At 39.6% G+C, this 18,752-nt stretch overlaps 1 protein-coding gene across 1 annotated transcript; it reads right to left on the bottom strand.

The window, feature by feature from the left end:
- Nucleotides 1-553: 553 nt before the first annotated feature.
- LOC116613506 lies at nt 554-7,885 on the bottom strand. Its single transcript, XM_048734619.1, has 9 exons — nt 7,745-7,885; nt 4,508-4,550; nt 4,172-4,246; nt 3,980-4,048; nt 3,642-3,656; nt 3,439-3,471; nt 2,326-2,358; nt 2,190-2,238; nt 554-1,394 (listed from the first exon to the last, which is right to left on the bottom strand). Exons 2-9 carry the CDS (start codon nt 4,548-4,550, stop codon nt 1,385-1,387), a joined length of 327 nt encoding a protein of 108 aa, XP_048590576.1. The 5' UTR covers nt 7,745-7,885; the 3' UTR covers nt 554-1,384.
- Nucleotides 7,886-18,752: the final 10,867 nt, after the last annotated feature.

Here is an 18,752-nt window from a genome sequence, read left to right on the forward strand (position 1 = left end):
CCACCACTCAACCACCAAAAAGCAGTCTCTTTTTTAAATAAACTTTTTTTCCACAATATCTATGACTGCACATCTTATGCTGCACATCTTATGCTTATTGTCTGGCTTCATGCATGAGGTGCTGTTGATAAGAGCATTTGAAAGTCATGAAAGCGTGCATGATTCAGGGACGGATGTGGTATCAAAATAGGGGTGGATAATGACCGGATAGACGGCTTATAACTGATCCAGTTGGTCTTGGTAGGTCACATAGATCTAAAAATACTTCATGCTAAATTGGATTTGTCTCGTCCGCAAATTCAAGCAGGCGAAGGCATATGGACAGTACCTCCCGTCCCTCAAACATTTATTTTCTTTAAACAAAGTGACTTTTCATTTATTTTTCTAGAAAGGGGGTGGGGCAAGGATATCCACCCAATCCACCCCCCCCTTCCTCTGTATCCGCCCCTGTGATTTCAGATTGACTGTCATCAGAGTTCACCTTTTCCCTTTTGTTACAGACGACAATGGCTTCAATGAAATAATTTCTTTTGTGTAATAAAATAATAGAAGCGATAATAGAAGAGATTTATTTTTGTTCCTTTAGAAACTTATAAAACAAACAGAGAAATCATAAAATAAAGGGTTAGTGTTCAGCCAAGACATCTGCCCCGAGTGTCAACTGCCCCAGGCAAATCTATAAGTATAGAGATTTTACCCTTGCTTTTAAAAAAGTAGACCAAGTAATATTATTTTTGGAAAGCCAATCATTCAGCTCGAGCACTTCAACTTCTAGTTGTATTTTTTTTTCCATTTTTGTGCAAATTTGCTCCTACTTCCCTTGCACACAAGATAATCAGCCTTCGCGGACATGGACCGGTTTAAAAAACGGGGGTCCTGTGGATTTTAAACGCGCGTTCGCGGATCGGTTTTTGTCTACAGTCGTCTTGCTACCTTTTTGTACGTATTTCTAGCCGGTTTGACGGATATTTAACTTCAAGCTTCAACGTAAAATATCAACGTAAAATAAAACGAGAGAAAAAAGACTGCTGCAAACAAACTCCGATCTTTCTGGGTCTTCGCTTTCGTGCTCAAGTTATAGGCATAAGACGACTTTCGATGTTTGATAGAATTGGGGCCACTGGGATTTCGTGATGTGCTATTTGTTGAAGTCCGAATCGCCAGTAGTCTGCTTAACTGTCACTTACTAGAGTTACAAGGGGTGGTTTTGTACAACCCAACCTTCTAAAAACTTCCACATTCTAAAAAATTGTACACTCATCGTTCTAAAAATTTGTACACTCACGATAATGGCAAGAAACAAGCTATCTGTATAATATATAAGCTATGTAGGCCTGTAAGTTGGTTTATACAGGATTATTACATCTCAACATTACACTAATAGTTACTCCAATCTGCAATAGAAAAAAAGAAGAAACACATTTAGTTATAAGAACAGGGGTAAAGGCAGGGCCGTAGCAGGGGGTGGGGCACTGGGGGCACGTGCCCCCCCAATATTTTCAAATATAATAAAGAAAAAACCAGTAGGGGCGTGGCTTTGCCCCCTATTGTTTTCCTAATGTTTCTGTATCCAGAGAGATGCATACTCCCTGGAATCATACATATGGCTATTCCCTTTCATAGCCATAGCAGGCCTCGAATTATTGGGGGGGGGGGGGGGGGGGGGTTAGGAGGGCACGATACAGATAAATCCACGAGCCAGGCGATCGGTACGCGGTGGCAAGATGTAGCAGATATGTTCTCAACCATGAAAAACTGGCCATTTCTTATTGACAAAAATCAACCAAACCTTAGACTATTTACATACAATGTCTATTCCTGAGCATCCTGCTTCCAATTCTCGATTTCATACCCTAACCCCCCCCCTCCCCAAAATTTTTACACAAAATGTATAAGAGCCTAATCCGCAGATTTACAAGAATGTATCCAATAGATAGTAAACCATGTTCGATATGTTATATCAGGACTAAGGCAAGTGCATGGTGGTGGGGCTATAGGTAAAACAGTCAAATCATCATTGCAAAAGTTCGAGAACATAAGCAGATAAGAGACATTTAATTTCTGAGAAGAATTTCCGAGAGAAAAGCTAAACTTTGAACATTTACCTTAGAGCCATGCGTGCCTGCCCCAGCTCTCTCATGACATATATACCCCTATAAAGCTTTGGGAATAAATTGTTGAATACTTACCCAAGGAGAGCACAAGCCAGAACAAAGAGGGCCATTGGGGTGGCAGAAGCTTTAAACAAATAATAATTCGAACGTTAAAAAAAAAGCATATAAAAAAGCATATTAAGGTCCAATTCAAGTTATACGAGTCCCTTGCCTTCACAAGTAGTGGTCGTTGCGGCTGACTTTCCTGATAGAATAAAATTATGCATGTTATACGATATACAATGAGAAGCTAAATCAAGATGGGTAGTGATTCATGATGGACATAGCCTCAAGGCTTGAGAAGGAACAGCTACCTGGCCCGTACCCAGGGGGGTGCAAGGGGTGTGAACGCCCCAGCCCACCACAACGGTCCGCTTTCGGTTATCAATAGACGTGCTATTTGTAGACAAAACTATAAAGCATATTAAGCTTGATCACTCTCGCAGCCAAATCCGACAATAAACTTTCTGTGGAGATACTGCAAAGGTATATAAAATAGCTTTTTGTGTCTCCCCTCCCCGAGGGGAATGACTAGGTCCATTTTTTCGGATTTCGAACCCTCCCCCCCTAAGAAAAATCCTGGGTAAGGGCCTGGGTCCGTTGTCGGAATTGAAAGCTCTCCCCAGTCCTTTGCTCTTCCAAGACTAAAAATTTTGTCAAATTTCGGTGGTTGTTTTGATTTACTTCCAGATTTCTAGCCTTCGGAAACATATTTTTGAGGCAGGAATTTCAACTGGAGGAGATATATAGAGATATATGCTCTCTTGATATAACGCATTCGCTTTCTCAGTAGGGAATCTGCTGCCTAAACCATTAGCGTTCGATGCAGTTGGCATTCTTGATAAAATATTTTTTTTGCAATTTAAAATAAGAAGCTAAATCAAGATGGATAGTGACTCTGACACAAATAAAAAAAACTTAAATAAATCAAACAGCCTAAAACTTTTGGGAGCGCCCGCAAAGTACGCTGAATCCTCGAGTATGCCTTAAACTGGGTTCATCACAATTCTAAAGGCTTAACTCCAAACATATCGATCTTGAGGGGTTTTACTGTATTTCTCAGTCTGCTATAGGGCTATGGTATAGGGTGGAGGCTTAGTAGGTAGTAGTGCCTTTAGTTTTCTCTAGCGTAATTTTCTTAAAAATCCTTACATTTACTGTATTCTCCCGCATTAGCAATCTGGGTACTTCTGATACGTTCACTGTATTTTCTCAGCGAAGTTTACAGCTATGGTGGAGGAATAGTAGGATCTGATATAAATTTCTGATATAAATTTTAACTTACCTGTTGTTGGTGCAACAGTGCCGGCAGCCGTTGCTGAGGATTAACAGAGGCATTGTTAATCACCTTTCTTTGGGGGAAAAATATAAATCATAATAAACGATATTGTTTGACCAAGTATTGTAATTTCAGATTCAACTGTCCTATTATGTTTCAGTGTAGAAAAACTGCATCTATCGGTGGGTCTGCAAAGCTGTGATACTTACTCATATTGGCTACGGCTGCAAAAATAATAAAAAAAAGAATTAGTTTGGCTAAAATGCAGAATACCCGTCCACTTATTTGCATTTTACTTGTATTTACTGCTTCGTTCTATAGAAATAGAGGTGTGAAGTCTCATTGTTAACTCTTTTTGGACGGGTATTCTGCAGTTGCTCCATTAGTTTTCCTGAATTGAGTATTCATGAGTTTACAGCATTTATGTGTTTTAAATCACCATTAAATAAAGTTTCTATAAAAAATAGTTAATTATGCATTTTTCACACTTCTAACCAGATTACCAGGAATCATGGTATTGAAAGGCAAAGATTAAGCGTTCACTTACGTAGAGTCTTGTTCTCCAAAGGATCTGTGGGCACTGCAGTCGTTGCATTTTCTGAGTGTGCCAGAGCAACTAGTGACAAAAAATATATGATTTAAATAGTTTCAGGGGACTTCCAAAGTTAGGATAACAAGAATATGCTAGAGTATGGTACTTTAGTAATAAGGCAAAGGCAAAGATTAAGCGTTCACTTACGTTGAGTAGTCATGTTGCCCGAAGCAGGTGTGGTCATCGCAGGTGCTGTTGGCTTTTCTGGGTGTACCAGAGCAACTAGTGACAAAAATATATGATTTTAATAGTTCCAGGGGACTTCAGAATAACAAGGATATGCTCGAATATGGTACTTTAGTAATATAATGGGTAAAAAGATGCAAAATTTAACCTTTTGGGGATGAGAATGAAACTCGTTGTGAGCTAGACTATTTGTAATTTATGGGAGCCCCCCCCCCCCCAGTAATGAGTTCCCTTATCAACAATGGAAAGCCAAGCCTTGTTATAAGGCCATGAGGGAAAATAGACAAACTTGCATACCTCCAGCTAGGAAGACAAGGCAAGCTATGACAATCTGGTTCATCTGAAAAGACACAATTCAGACAATGTTGCAGGAAGTTTTATTGTAATCTAAGAGCAATTTCAGACAAAGCAATTTCTTAAACCAAGTGACCTATAACGTCATTGACATTGACTGACACTCTGTCATCGAGGCGAGTGGTTTAGTAGTGTATATTGCCTGAGTATCATGGCCTTTGTTTTGTTCGTTTATTTTGACACTTTAAAACATGTTTCCTTTCTCTTTCCCTTTGTCCATTCTGGTAATTCCACGAGGTTCATTACGAGCACTCCTGGGACTCTCAGCACTCATTACGGGTCCTGAGATCATTTCGGGGCCTTTACAGAACTCCATCGATTGAAGACTACAAGAGCAGTTTAGTAGTTTATGTAACCCGAAGAAAACGTGTAGTAATAATAAAACACATAATAAGGCAAGTTGATTTCCCGTATGCAAACAAAGCTCGAGGTGCGCGGTGCAAGAGAGCATAAGATATGAGAGGGATTCAACCACCGCCCCACCACATATCAAACATATTCCTTAAGGATAGTGTCCTTCGTTTGCATTGCCTTATATGGTCATTGATGCCCATATTTAGAAAAGCTAAAGTTTTCCCGCTCCCTGATCTACAGAAAATATGGTGAAAAATGCTGATTCCTGTCAATTTGAGACTCGCGGCAAGAATTTGTCAAAAAACCTGACAGCTTGGTCAAATTTGTATCTCACTAATCTTGAAAAGCCCTTAGACCCAGGCCTCCCAGAGATTGACCGAGCGGGTTTGAAGGTCACCCAAATATTGATATGCTCAGAGGCGGGTTTAGGGGTGAGCCTAGCGGGCCCCGGCCCCCCTATTTTCAGTTTTTTTTTGCTGAAAAAACAAGTAATATAAGGAAATACACGGAAGAACATTGAATTCCCACCTACCTTTCTTGGAACCCTTGCTTCCCCCCCCTCCCCTTTTGGAGCTCCTGGATATATGCTCCTTTTATATTGTCTTCGTATTTATACATCTCGCTAATAAGGTCAATTTTCGAAATACCGCCTCGCCCGTATGGTCAGCCCTACCGGACTACATTGAGCATGTCATTGAGGGTGTACAACGTAGAACCCTTCGCATCATACTCCCTGGCTTGAGTTATCAAGACTCTCTGGAAGTAACTGGCTTGCAGAACCTTTCCACACGGTGTGGAGAGGCGTGTCACAAGTTTCTTTTGTCCGCGCGCGAGTCAGAGCTCTTGAAATCCGTCCTTAGCGCGCATGGTATCCACCATCATGGGTATTCTCTCAGGTCAGGGAGTACCAATGCTCTTACTCCAAGGCCTCGTACAAACAGACTAAGCGATTTCTGTACTTCCAAATTTATAAATAGTAGTTTGTGTTTCTGACTGATGCTTCTTATTCAGTTTATTGTAAATGAACTGCTAAAGGTTTTCAATAACTTTCGGTAACTACTTTATAGTACAATCAAGACTAAGTCAAGAAATAAAATCGTTCGGCAAATTTGGAGCCAATCTCTTGAACATTATTCCACCTGACATGCGTGATCTTTCTAAACCAAATTTTAATAAATATATACAATCATTATTATTATAAATACTGAGAGTTAAGGATATTCATATTTATACGACAGACATATTATCTAAAATTTCCAAGATTTGACTTTTCCATAACTCCCTTCACACCCCGTATATATAAGACTATATTTGCATACCATTATATTTCATATATCATTATATTATTATTATTATTATTTGTAAATAGCTCTTCGTATTCATAAGTATTGTCACCTTTTCGCTGCCCGCCTCGATGAGCTTTAGCTATTTGCGGGCAGCATTGCTGTAAACTGATTATTAAGCTGTTAATAAAAAATATTGATATTGATAATAAACATGTCTATTTATTTATCCTACTCCCCCCGCGGGTCGCGTCATGTAAATTATCGCGAAGAAAACAAATCCAACTTGAGTAAGCAAGATTAGCAAATATACTCACAGAAAGCTAAATTCCTGAATAGTTTGACTGTTTTGTTTGTTTGAGCGGCGAAATCAAGTCAAAAAGAGAGAAAAATAGCGACGAGCGATAAATCCATGGCAGTGAAACCGCGTTTGATTCAAATCCCGACTCCAGCTTGCATGTAGACATGTATATGTACATTAGTTATATAAACGTCTTTAAACAGAAACAAAGAAGTACAGTAATATCTCTTTATTTTCTCACTATTATAGAAGCTCATATACTTCGGCTTGCTGGCTGTGATCGTCACAAAAATGCATTCCCTCGCTACACGGATAGTTTATGAAATAAACGGCTTTTTCTTGGATTCCTTCCTCAACATCGTATCTAACTAACAGATTTCGTTTGACCCTAAGAAGATAATGGATGCTGAAAAACAACGAAGCAGCAAGTTGAAACGGAAGCGGTGTTTGTAGAGCGGGGTTTTTCGCTCTTGATTTTGAATGAAGTATCTTCTTGTTCGCATTTTTTTTACACACGTTTTCGAAATCTAGCGAGTCTTTAATGCTAGAAGGAAATTTTCGATGGTATTAGTGCAAATAGGGTGTTCTCTTCTGTTGCAAGTTACAAAACAGCGGCAACAATATGCAAGTGCGGTAGCCTGCGTAGCTAGCGAAAAGGGCTTGGGACAATGAAGGGTCCTGCGCTCTCCCTAGCGCGCACCTTGTCTCCGTTTCTATTCTTTCCCAGCCCTTTTGGCTTGCTACGGAGGCTAAAGGTGGTGTTACACGGGATAACATGCAACAAAAACTTTTCGCGATACATCGTATTGTATCCATTGTGACATGTTGGCAAACAAGTTACACGACATAACTTTCCAGATATTCGTCATTTTGTGTTGCATGTTTTTGAAGCGGGTTCAAAAACACGCAACGATGTTGACGAGTGAAATGATGCGCGGAAAGTTGTGTTGTGCGATATGTTACACGGTCAAAAACTTTCTACGCGAAAGGTTTTTCCTGCATGTTATCCAGTGTAACACCTCCTTAAAGCGAGGGGGAATGGTGAGTAAAAATCCTCACGCGCAGACGTGGTGGGAATCGACATGGCGTGCGTATCTTATTCTCTCTTGTTGACATACAAACGCGCTACTCCGGAGCCCCTGGTGGAAAACGGGAACTTACAGTCTATTTGCGTCTTGTCATGAATTGTCCCTAAAGCTCAATACTCGCTTTCAGAGTTCATTTGGAAATACTTGAGCTTACCTTTATGGTTTAAAATGAAAGAATTAAACGTAGTGAAAGCTTTGCTTCGTTTTTAACAGGCGCACCGAACTGTCTAATCCCGGAGGTCGGTGTGAGTTAGGGGTCTGCGACTGCGAGATGGCTTTCTGCTTTTGATGGGCATTTCATGCACGGCACGTGATTGGCTGATTCATATTGACGCGTTACGACATTCGCTTGGAATGTGCTCGTTTCTCAGTAACCAGGGAACCCGTTTGTGGTTATTTTTTTCCTAGGGAAAACATGTTAATCGAATCTTTTTGCCTCAAGTTCGACGACGGGTTAAAATATAGCTCACTATTCTCTCATAACGGTCTTCTATAAACATTAACGCTTTTCTTTTAGATGCTCTGAAAAAAACATATTTCCAACTAAAATTACTTCCGCATTCCTTATCGACTAAGTTTCTGAGTGTTTATTTTTCTCTTATTTCTCGTATTTGTTTGACTTTGTAAGCCCGCTCAAAGGCTTTGCGAACAAAGGTTCAAGTTTGAAAATCAGAACCCCATCGATCTCGGATTCGGGTCCGACTTTTCAGTAGTCCAATCTTTCATCGAAATCCTATCATAAAGTCTATTTGGGCATAATGAATGCTGTGCTTATGGATGTTTGCACGCTGAGGTTGATTCAATGAGATAATTCCTTGTCTGGGCTTCACGAAGTGAGAAAGGAATTTTCTAGTGAATGGCCTTATACTCTCCAATGTGGGCCATCTTTGCTACCCAACCTTATTCAAAAATTGTTTTCAGGCTTATTCTGGGTTCCTTGGACCTGGAAATGATTTGTTTGGCTTTAGGGCAAAGAGACTGTTATGACTCCCATGATGCAGTGCAGGCATGCAGAATAGGCTAAACATGGTGACTCGCTTCTAATGGAGGTTCTAGCATTGATTATTGTGACTGATTGCTGTGAAATGGGACCTGACGGAGCGCAATAAAGGTATCTATTTGTGACTTGATCTGTGTTTGCTTGTCTCTATTTATTTGTAGTTCGGAATTTTTTGTCTTTTTTGGTAAGAAATGTCTCTGAGTTTAAGCATTTGTTAATGAATTGGTCAGAAACCAAGGTTCATATTTTGTCAAAAGAGTCAATTCTATTACATTGCTTGGATGCGCTTTTGAAGGTCGTCTATGCCTTGGAGGAATCTATGAGTATCCGGGTCTGGTGATGTTTAGTTTGCATTTCTGACGTTTTGGAGTTGGGCATAAATTTTACAGGCGTCTCAGGGCGTTATGGCAATGAAAGACTTAAAAATCTTAAATTTTCTAAAAACATCTCTCTCTAAAAATCCTAAAAAAAATCCCGGCTTCCTCTGACCTGACTTAGAAGTGCACTTCATGTCAGATTGCTATAGAAGGCTTGAAGTGCATATCGCATCTTTCAAGTACAAACGTACGTTTGCTTACATACGCAGCTCTCATTAACCATCATTTGCCCTCTCTAGCTATGTTTTCCATGCCCGATGCTTATTTTTTTTTTTAAATAAAAATAACAATAAAAACTCATTGTGGTGGCAGCCACAGTCCCGTTTCAATAACTATTTCTATAACTATTTCAATAACTATTTCTAGGCCAAAATAGCTGGGTATGTACAGGCATCCAGCTAGGGGTGAGCACGACCATTACAACCACCACTCAACCACCAAAAAGCAGTCTCTTTTTTTAAATAAACTTTTTTTCCACAATATCTATGACTGCACATCTCCTTTCATGCTTATTGTCTGGCTTCGTGCATGAGGTGCTGTTGATAAGAGCATTTGAAAGTCATAAAAGCGTGCATGATTCAGGGGCGGATCTGGTATCCAGGATTTCAAAATAGGGGTGGATAATGACCGGATAGACGGCTTATAACTGATCCAGTTGGTCTTGGTAGGTCACATAGATCTAAAAATACTTCATGCTAAACTGGATTTGTCTCGTCCGCAAATTCAAGCAGGCGAAGGCATATGGACAGTACCTCCCGTCCCTCAAACATTTATTTTCTTTAAACAAAGTGAATTTTCATTTTTTTACTAAAAAGGGGGTGGGGCAAGGATATCCACCCAATCCACCCCCCCCCCCCTCTGTATCCGCCCCTGTGATTTCAGATTGACTGTCATCAGAGTTCACTTTTTCCCTTTTGTACAGACGACAATGGCTTTAATGAAATAATTTCTTTTGTGTAATAAAATAATAGAAGCGATAATAGAAGAGATTTATTTTTGTTCCTCTAGAAACTTATAAAACAAACAGAGAAATCATAAAATAAAGGGTTAGTGCTCAGCCAAGACAACTGCCCCAAGTGTCAACTGCCCCAGGCAAATCTATAAGTATAGAGATTTTACCCTTGCTTTTAAAAAAGGAGATCAAGTAATATTATTTTTGTAAAGCCAATCATTCAGCTCGAGCACTTCAACTTCTAGTTGTATTTTTTCCATTTTTGTGCAAATTTGCTCCTACTTCCCTTGCACACAAGATAATCAGCATTCGCGGACATGGACCGGTTTAGACAACGAGGGTCCTGTGGATTTAAACGCGCGTTCGCGGATCGGTTTCTGTCTACAGTCGTCTTGCTACCTTTTTGTAATGTCCCGTATTTCTAGCCGGTTTGACTGATGTTTAACATCAAGCTTCAAAGTAAAATATCAACGTAAAATAAAACGAGAGAAAAAAGACTGCTGCAAACAAACTTCGATCTTTCTGGGGCTTTCGTGCTCAAGTTATAGGCATAAGACGACTTTCGATGTTTGATGTAATTGGGGCCACTGGGATTCCGTGATGTGCTATTTTTTGAAGTCCGAATCGCCAGTAGTCTGCTTAACTGTCACTTACTAGAGTTACAAGGGGTAGTTTTGTACAACCCAACCTTTTAAAAACTTCCACATTCTAAAAAATTGTACACTCATCGTTCTAAAAATTTGTACACTCATGATAATGGCAAGAAACAAGCTATCTGTATAATATATAAGCTATGTAGGCCTGTAAGGTGGTTTTTACAGGATTATTACATCTCAACATTACACTAATAGTTACTCCAATCTGCAATAGAAAAAAAAAAAAAGAAACACATTTAGTTATAAGAACAGGGGTAAAGGCAGGGCCGTAGCAGGGGGTGGGGCACTGGGGGCATGTGCTCCCCCCAATATTTTCAAATATAATAAAGAAAAAACCAGTAGGGGCGTGGCTTTGCCCCCTATTGTTTTCCTAATGTTTCTGTATCCAGAGAGATGCATACTCCCTGGAATCATACATATGGCTATTCCCTTTCATAGCCGTAGCAGGCCTCGAATTATTGGGGGGGGGGAGGGCACGATACAGATAAATCCACGAGCCAGGCGATCGGTACGCGGTGGCAAGATGTAGCAGATATGTTCTCAACCATGAAAAACTGGCCATTTCTTATTGACGAAAATCAACCAAATCTTAGACTATTTACATACAATGTCTATTCCTGAGCATCCTGCTTCCAATTCTTGATTTCATACCCTAACCCCCTCCCCAAAATTTTTACACAAAATGTATAAGAGCCTAAATCCGCAGATTTACAAGTATGTATCCAATAGATAGTAAACCATGTTCGATATGTTATATCAGGACTAAAACAAGTGCATGGTGGTGGGGCTATAGGTAAAACAGTCAAATCATCATTGCAAAAGTTCGAGAACATAAGAGACATTTAATTTCTGAGAAGAATTTCCGAGAGAAAAGCTAAACTTTGAACATTTACCTTAGAGCCATGCGTGCCTGCCCCAGCTCTCTCATGACATATATACCCCTATAAAGCTTTGGGAATAAATTGTTGAATACTTACCCAAGGAGAGCACAAGCCAAAACAAAGAGGGCCATTGGGGCGGTGGCAGAAGCTATATAAAAAAGATATTTTTTCAATGTTGAAAAAGAAAGGAGTGTAAAATTGTAAAAAAATATTTTAAGAGGCATTGTCAGCAGTTTTACTTCTGGTCAATTATCTAACAGTCTAGTTGCAAACTGAGGATTGGCTGAGGGGAGGGGGGTGGGTGGGCAGGGATAGGTACCATATGTAAAAAGCACTCTGGGGAGGGCTAGAAGCAACTTTTGGAGCTAAAGTCAGCAGCATTTAAAAAAAAATAAACTGGAGGTGATGCTACAAGTAGTTTTGCTCGGGTTTTAGTGGAATTGTGTGCAAAAAACAAGCTTATTCAGGAAATATTGAATTATGGGGATTCTAACTATATTTTCAGTGTATATCTTCAGGATAAATAAAGTATTTGATCAGTTTCGAAACCCTGTTTCATGGAGCGATGATAACTCTTTTTGGCAGATATTATTTTCTATACAGGAAAGGTAAAACACATTCTGCTCCAAGAAGAAAAATGGCTTTGCGATAAAACTTGCCATGTGTGTCGTAGAGCTAATAAGAAAGAAACAAGCGGGAGTTTTTTTCCCGAAATTCTATAATACAAACGCATGATTTTTCTCTCTGATATTTTAATTTTTTTAAATTGCTCTATTTTCACCAAAAAAATGTTTAAAAAAAAAACTCCTGCTAGATTCTTTGTTTTATCATTGTGATCGAATATTGCTAAAACAATTCTTAATATTATTAAAAGCGTGTGTAAAAAAATGCAAATATAGTTAAAAAGGGAAACATGCTATTTAATTTAATTAACACCTTCAGCTGTCAATCTCATCAACCACCCTTTTTCAAACTGATCTTTAGTAGTTATTCTTTCTATATCTGTAGTCAGTTTTGACCAATTTCGTGGCAGTTCAATTTTTTAACAAGCTCAAAATTTCCTTGTCTTGGTTAAGGCCTCTTACCTGCAGCCATGGTCGTTGCAGCAGGACCTGATAAAATAAAAATATACAATAGACTATGAGAAGCCAGATCAAGATGGATAGCAACTCTAAAAAGCTCAAGGGAGTAAAACAGCCTATAATTGGGCTGATCACAATTCTAAAGGCTATGGAACTTGAGGGGTTTTACTGTATTTCTCAGTCTGCTATTGGGGTATGGTAAAAGGCCGAGCCATAGTAAGATCTGATATAAATTTTGCTTACTTTTTTTACTTATTTCAACTTACCTGTTGCTGGTGCATAAGTGGTGGGAGCCATTGCTGAGGATTAACAGAGGCATTGTTAATCACCTTTCTTTGGGGGAGAAATATTAATTATAATAAACAATATTGTTTGACAAAATATTGTAATTTCAGATTCAACTGTCCTATTATGTTTCAGTGTAGAAAAACTGCATCTATCGGTGGGTCTGCAAAGCTGTGATACTTACTCATATTGCTTGCAGCTGCAAAAATAATAATAAAAAAGAATTAGTTTCCTGAATTGAGTATTCATAAGTTTACAACATTCATGTGTTTTTAATCACCATTAAATAAAGTCTCTATAAAAAAAAGTTAATTATTGTTAATCACCTTTCTAGGATAATAGTGCCTTTAGATTTCTCAAGGCAAATTTTCTAAAAAATCAATATATACTGTATTCTCCCGCATTAGCAATCTTGGTACTTCTGATACATTCACTGGATTTTCTCAAGATTTTTTCTGCAGCGAAGTTGACAACTATGATAGAGGCATAGTAGGATCTGATATAAATTGTGCTTACTTTCTTACTTATGTCAAATAACCTGATGTTGTTGATGTTGGTTGTCATTTGATATTTAAGTCCCTTACCTGAAGCCATGGTTCAGGTAAGGGACTTAAAAATGCAATATATTATGAGAAGCCAGATCAAGATGGATAAAAAGACTCAGAAAGAAAATCTCAAGGGAATAAACAGCCTGTAATTGGGCTGATCACAATTCTAAAGGCTTTACTCCAAACATATTAAACTTGAGGGGTTTTACTGTTTCTCAGTCTGTTATTGGGGTATGGTATAGGGCAGAGCAATAGTAAGATCTCTACTTTCTTACTTATGTCAACTTACCTGTTGCTGGTGCAGCAGTGCTGGGAGCCATTGCTGAGGATTAACAGAGGCATTATTAATTACCTTTTCTTGGGGAAAATATACACGTTTTAATTGTTTCACTAAGTATTGTTATTTTAAATTCCACTGTCCTATCATGTTTCAGTGTAGAAAAACTGCATCTACAGGCCCGTACCCAGAGGGGGTGCATGGGGTGCAAACGCCCACTCCCCCCCCCCCCCTCACAACGGCCGAAGGTCCACTTTCGGTTCTCAATAGGCGTGCTAATTGTAGACAAACTATAAAGCATACGCTAGATCACTCGGGTATTTAGCCAAACCCGACAATAAACGTCCCGTGGAGATACTGCAAAGGCATAAAACATCCCTCTTTGTTCTTTCGAGGGTGGTCAGATTTTTATCAGAAAACTCCCCCCCCCCCCCCCCACCCCGGAAAAATCAGGTCCACTTTTTCGGATTCCGCACCCCCCTTCCCAAAAGAAAAATCCTGCGTACGGGCCTGATCTATCGGTGGGTCTGCAAAGCTGTAATACTTACTAGCATTGCCTGCCGCCCGTTTTTCTGAATTGAGTATTCATAAGTTTACAGCATTAAAATAGTTAATTATTGCATTTTTCACACTTCTAACCAGATTACCAGGAATCATGGTATTGAAAGGCAAAGATTAAGCCTTCACTTACATAGAGTCTTGTTCTCCAAAATATCTGTGGGCACTGCAGTCGTTGTATTTTCTGAGTGTACCAGAGCAACTAGTGACAAAAAATATATGATTTAAATAGTTCCAGGGGACTTCCAAAGTTAGGATAACAAGAATATGCTTGAGTATGGTACTTTAGTAATATAATGGGTAAAAAGATGCAAAATTTAACCTTTTTGGGATGAGAATGAAACTCGTTGTGAGCTAGACTATTTGTAATTTATGGGAGCCCCCCCCCCCCCCCCCCCCCCAGTAATGAGTTCCCTTATCAACAATGGAAAGCCAAGCCTTGTTATAAGGCCATGAGGGAAAATAGACAAACTTGCATACCTCCAGCTAGGAAGACAAGGCAAGCTATGACAATCTGGTTCATCTGAAAAGACACAATTCAGACAATGTTGCAGGAAGTTTTATTATAATCTAAGAGCAATTTCAGACAAAGCAATTTCTTAAACCAAGTGACCTATAACGTCATTGACATTGACTGACACTCTGTCATCGAGGCGAGTGGTTGAGTAGTGTATATTGCCTGAGTATCATGGCCTTTGTTTTGTTCGTTTATTTTGATACTTTAAAACATGTTTCCTTTCTCTTTCGCTTTGTCCATTCTGGTAATTCCACAAGGTTCATTACGAGCACTCCTGGGACTCTCAGCACTCATTACGGGTCCTGAGATCATTTCGGGGCCTTTACAGAACTCCACCGATTGAAGACTACAAGAGCAGTTTAGTAGTTTATGTAACCCAAAGAAAACGTGTAGTAATAATAAAACACATAATAAGGCAAGTTGATTTCCCGTATGCAAACAAAGCTCGAGGTGCGCGGTGCAAGAGAGCATAAGATAAGAGAGGGACTAAACCACCGCCCCACCACTCAGAGGCGGGTTTAGGGGTGAGCCTAGCGGGCCCCGGCCCCCCTATTTTCAGTTTTTTTTTTGCTGAAAAAACAAGTAATATAAGGAAATACACGGAAGAACATTGAATTCCCACCTACCTTTCTTGGAACCCTTGCTTTGCCCCCCCCCCCCTTTTGGAGCTCCTGGATATATGCTCCTTTTATATTGTCTTCGTATTTATACATCTCGCTAATAAGGTCAATTTTAGAAATACCGCCTCGCCCGTGTGGTCAGCCCTATCGGACTACATTGAGCATGTCATTGAGGGTGTACAACGTAGAACCCTTCGCATCATACTCCCTGGCTTGAGTTATCAAGACTCTCTGGAAGTAACCGGCTTGCAGAACCTCTACACACGGTGTGGAGAGGCGTGTCACAAGTTTCCTCCGTCCACGCGCGAGTCAGAGCCCTTGAAATCCGTCCTTAGCGCGCACGGTATCCACCATCATGGGTATTCTCTCAGGTCAGGGAGTACCAATGCTCTTACCCCAAGGCCTCGCACAAACAGACTAAGCGATTTCTGTACTTCCAAATTTATAAATAGTAGTTTGTGTTTCTGACTGATGCTTCTTATTCGGTTTATTGTAAATGAACTGCTAAAGGTTTTCAATAACTTTCGGTAACTACTTTATAGTACAATCAAGACTAAGTCAAGAAATAAAATCGTTCGGCAAATTTGGAGCCAATCTCTTGAACATTATTCCACCTGACATGCGTGATCTTTCTAAACCAAATTTTAATAAATATATACAATCATTATTATTATAAATACTGAGAGTTAAGGATATTCATATTGATACGACAAACATATTATCTAAAATTTCCAAGATTTGACTTTTCCATAACTCCCTTCACACCCCGTATATATAAGACTATATTTGCATACCATTATATTTCATATATCATTATATTATTATTATTATTATTTGTAAATAGCTCTTCGTATTCATAAGTATTGTCACCTTTTCGCTGCCCGCCTCGATGAGCTTTAGCTATTTGCGGGCAGCATTGCTGTAAACTGATTATTAAGCTGTTAATAAAGAATATTGATATTGATAATAAACATGTCTATTTATTTATCCTACCCCCCCCGCGGGTCGCGTCCTGTAAATTATCGCGAAGAAAACAAATCCAACTTGAGTAAGCAAGATTAGCAAATATACTCACAGAAAGCTAAATCCCTGAATAGTTTGACTGTTTTGTTTGTTTGAGCGGCGAAATCAAGTCAAAAAGAGAGAAAAATAGCGACGAGCGATAAATCCATGGCAGTGAAACCGCGTTTGATTCAAATCCCGACTCCAGCTTGCATGTAGACATGTATATGTACATTAGTTATATAAACGTCTTTAAACAGAAACAAAGAAGTACAGTAATATCTCTTTATTTTCTCACTATTATAGAAGCTCATATACTTCGGCTTGCTGGCTGTGATCGTCACAAAAATGCATTCCCTCGCTACACGGATAGTTTATGAAATAAACGGCTTTTTCTTGGATTCCTTCCTCAACATCGTATTGTGCGATATGTTACACGGTCAAAAACTTTCTACGCGAAAGGTTTTTCCTGCATGTTATCCAGTGTAACACCTCCTTAAAGCGAGGGGGTATGGTGAGTAAAAATCCTCACGCGCAGACGTGGTGGGAATCGACATGGCGTGCGTATCTTATTCTCTCTTGTTGACATACAAACGCGCTACTCCGGAGCCCCTGGTGGAAAACTTGAACTTACAGTCTATTTGCGTCTTGTCATGAATTGTCCCTAAAGCTCAATACTCGCTTTCAGAGTTCATTTGGAAATACTTGAGCTTACCTTTATGGTTTAAAATGAAAGAATTAAACGTAGAGAAAGCTTTGCTTCGTTTCCAACTGGCGCACCCAAACGGTCTAAATCCCGGAGGTCAGTGTGAGTAAAGGGTCGACTGCGAGATGGCTTTCTGCGCGTTACGACATTCGCTTGGAATGTGAGAGCTTACAGACAAAGTTGACACAAAGAGTGACATGTTCTTCATCTCGTTTTTGCTTCGTTTGCTTTGTTTGACTAATCCCGAGATGGCTTTCTGCTTTTGATGGGCATTTTATGCACGGCACGTGATTGGCTGATTCATATTGACGCGTTACGACATTCGCTCGTTTCTCAGTAACCAGGGAACCCGTTTGGTTATTTTTTCCTAGGGAAAACATGTTAATCGAATTTTTTTACACTAACATTTTGCCTCAAGTTCGACAACGGGTTAAAATATAGCTCACTATTCTCTCATAACGGTCTTCTATAAACATTAACGCTTTTCTTTCAGATGCTCAGAAAAAAACTTCCGCATTCCTTATCGACTAAGTTTCTGAGTGTTTATTTTTCTCTTATTTCTCGTATTTGTTTGACTTTGTATGCCCGCTTAAAGGCTTTGCGAACAAAGGTTCAAGGTTGAAAATCAGAATCCCATCGATCTCGGAGTCGGGTCCTACTTTTCAGTAGTCCAATCTTTCATTGAAATCCTATCACTTGTCTGTGGCATTTTGGAAGCGCGCGCAACATCGTTTGATTTTCATCGCTTGATTTTCTTGCGCTTGCGCTTCCGTTTGCACTTTTGCGTCCTAGTGAGAACCAGCCTTTAGCGCAAGTCCCCTTTTGGTCCCCGTTTTAGCGCTATTGGTGCTTCTAGTCCGGGGAGAAGGAGGGTGGGAGATAAGACCTTTTCGCGGTTTCTTGGGAGGCCTGGAATTGCACGTTTTCCAGGTTTTTCCGTCGAGGGATCATCATTAGATATTGGAGGAGAGGGGCTAAAGGAAATTGTCTCGTGCATAAAATAAAGATATAAAAATCCAAGTCTATATCCTAGGCGGAACCCTGTTTTACCCTCACAGTCAAAACTGCGCATCTCTTGAGATTCCATGGACAGCTATATAGTTACGGGTCTCAGTTTTCAAAACACATAGTTCTAAGCCTACAAAAAAAAAAGGATTGAAGCTGGCTTCCAAATATGGTATGCAATGTCCTAATAAGGAATTGACCGAACGAGTTAAACAAAATAATTAAAAATAATTTCAAACAAAATAATTGAAATGCGTATGTTAATTGATATCCCGTAGCGAAAAACGGAAAGCGGCTTACGGACTCAAAACCGTTACAGAGGCCGTTTAAGAAATTTTTCTTTTGGCAGACAACATAAGAAGAAACCGTTGTCGTTTTAGGGGTCTGGTACCGAGGAATTTTAGTTTCTTTTCAGATGCTTTCTCCATTCACTAAAAATGGTCAAGTCACTGTTTTTCTCTTCTGAATACAATTCATAAAGTTTGCGAAGCACCTGCGGTACGGCAACCTTAAAAATGACAAGAATCTCATGCAGTTTTTCCAAATAAGGAATATATTAGTTTCCTTATATAGAAGTGACTGCGTCTGGGAAAAACGACAACTTTTGGCTAAATTTTCTTGATATGTTCCATGTGCCACCGGTACCTTTCGATACCATTGGAACCTCTATAAAGCGACCGTCTTCGTGGGTGGCCG

This window comes from Nematostella vectensis, chromosome 11, assembly GCF_932526225.1.
Source record: "Nematostella vectensis chromosome 11, jaNemVect1.1, whole genome shotgun sequence".
Classification (NCBI taxonomy): domain Eukaryota; kingdom Metazoa; phylum Cnidaria; class Anthozoa; order Actiniaria; family Edwardsiidae; genus Nematostella; species Nematostella vectensis.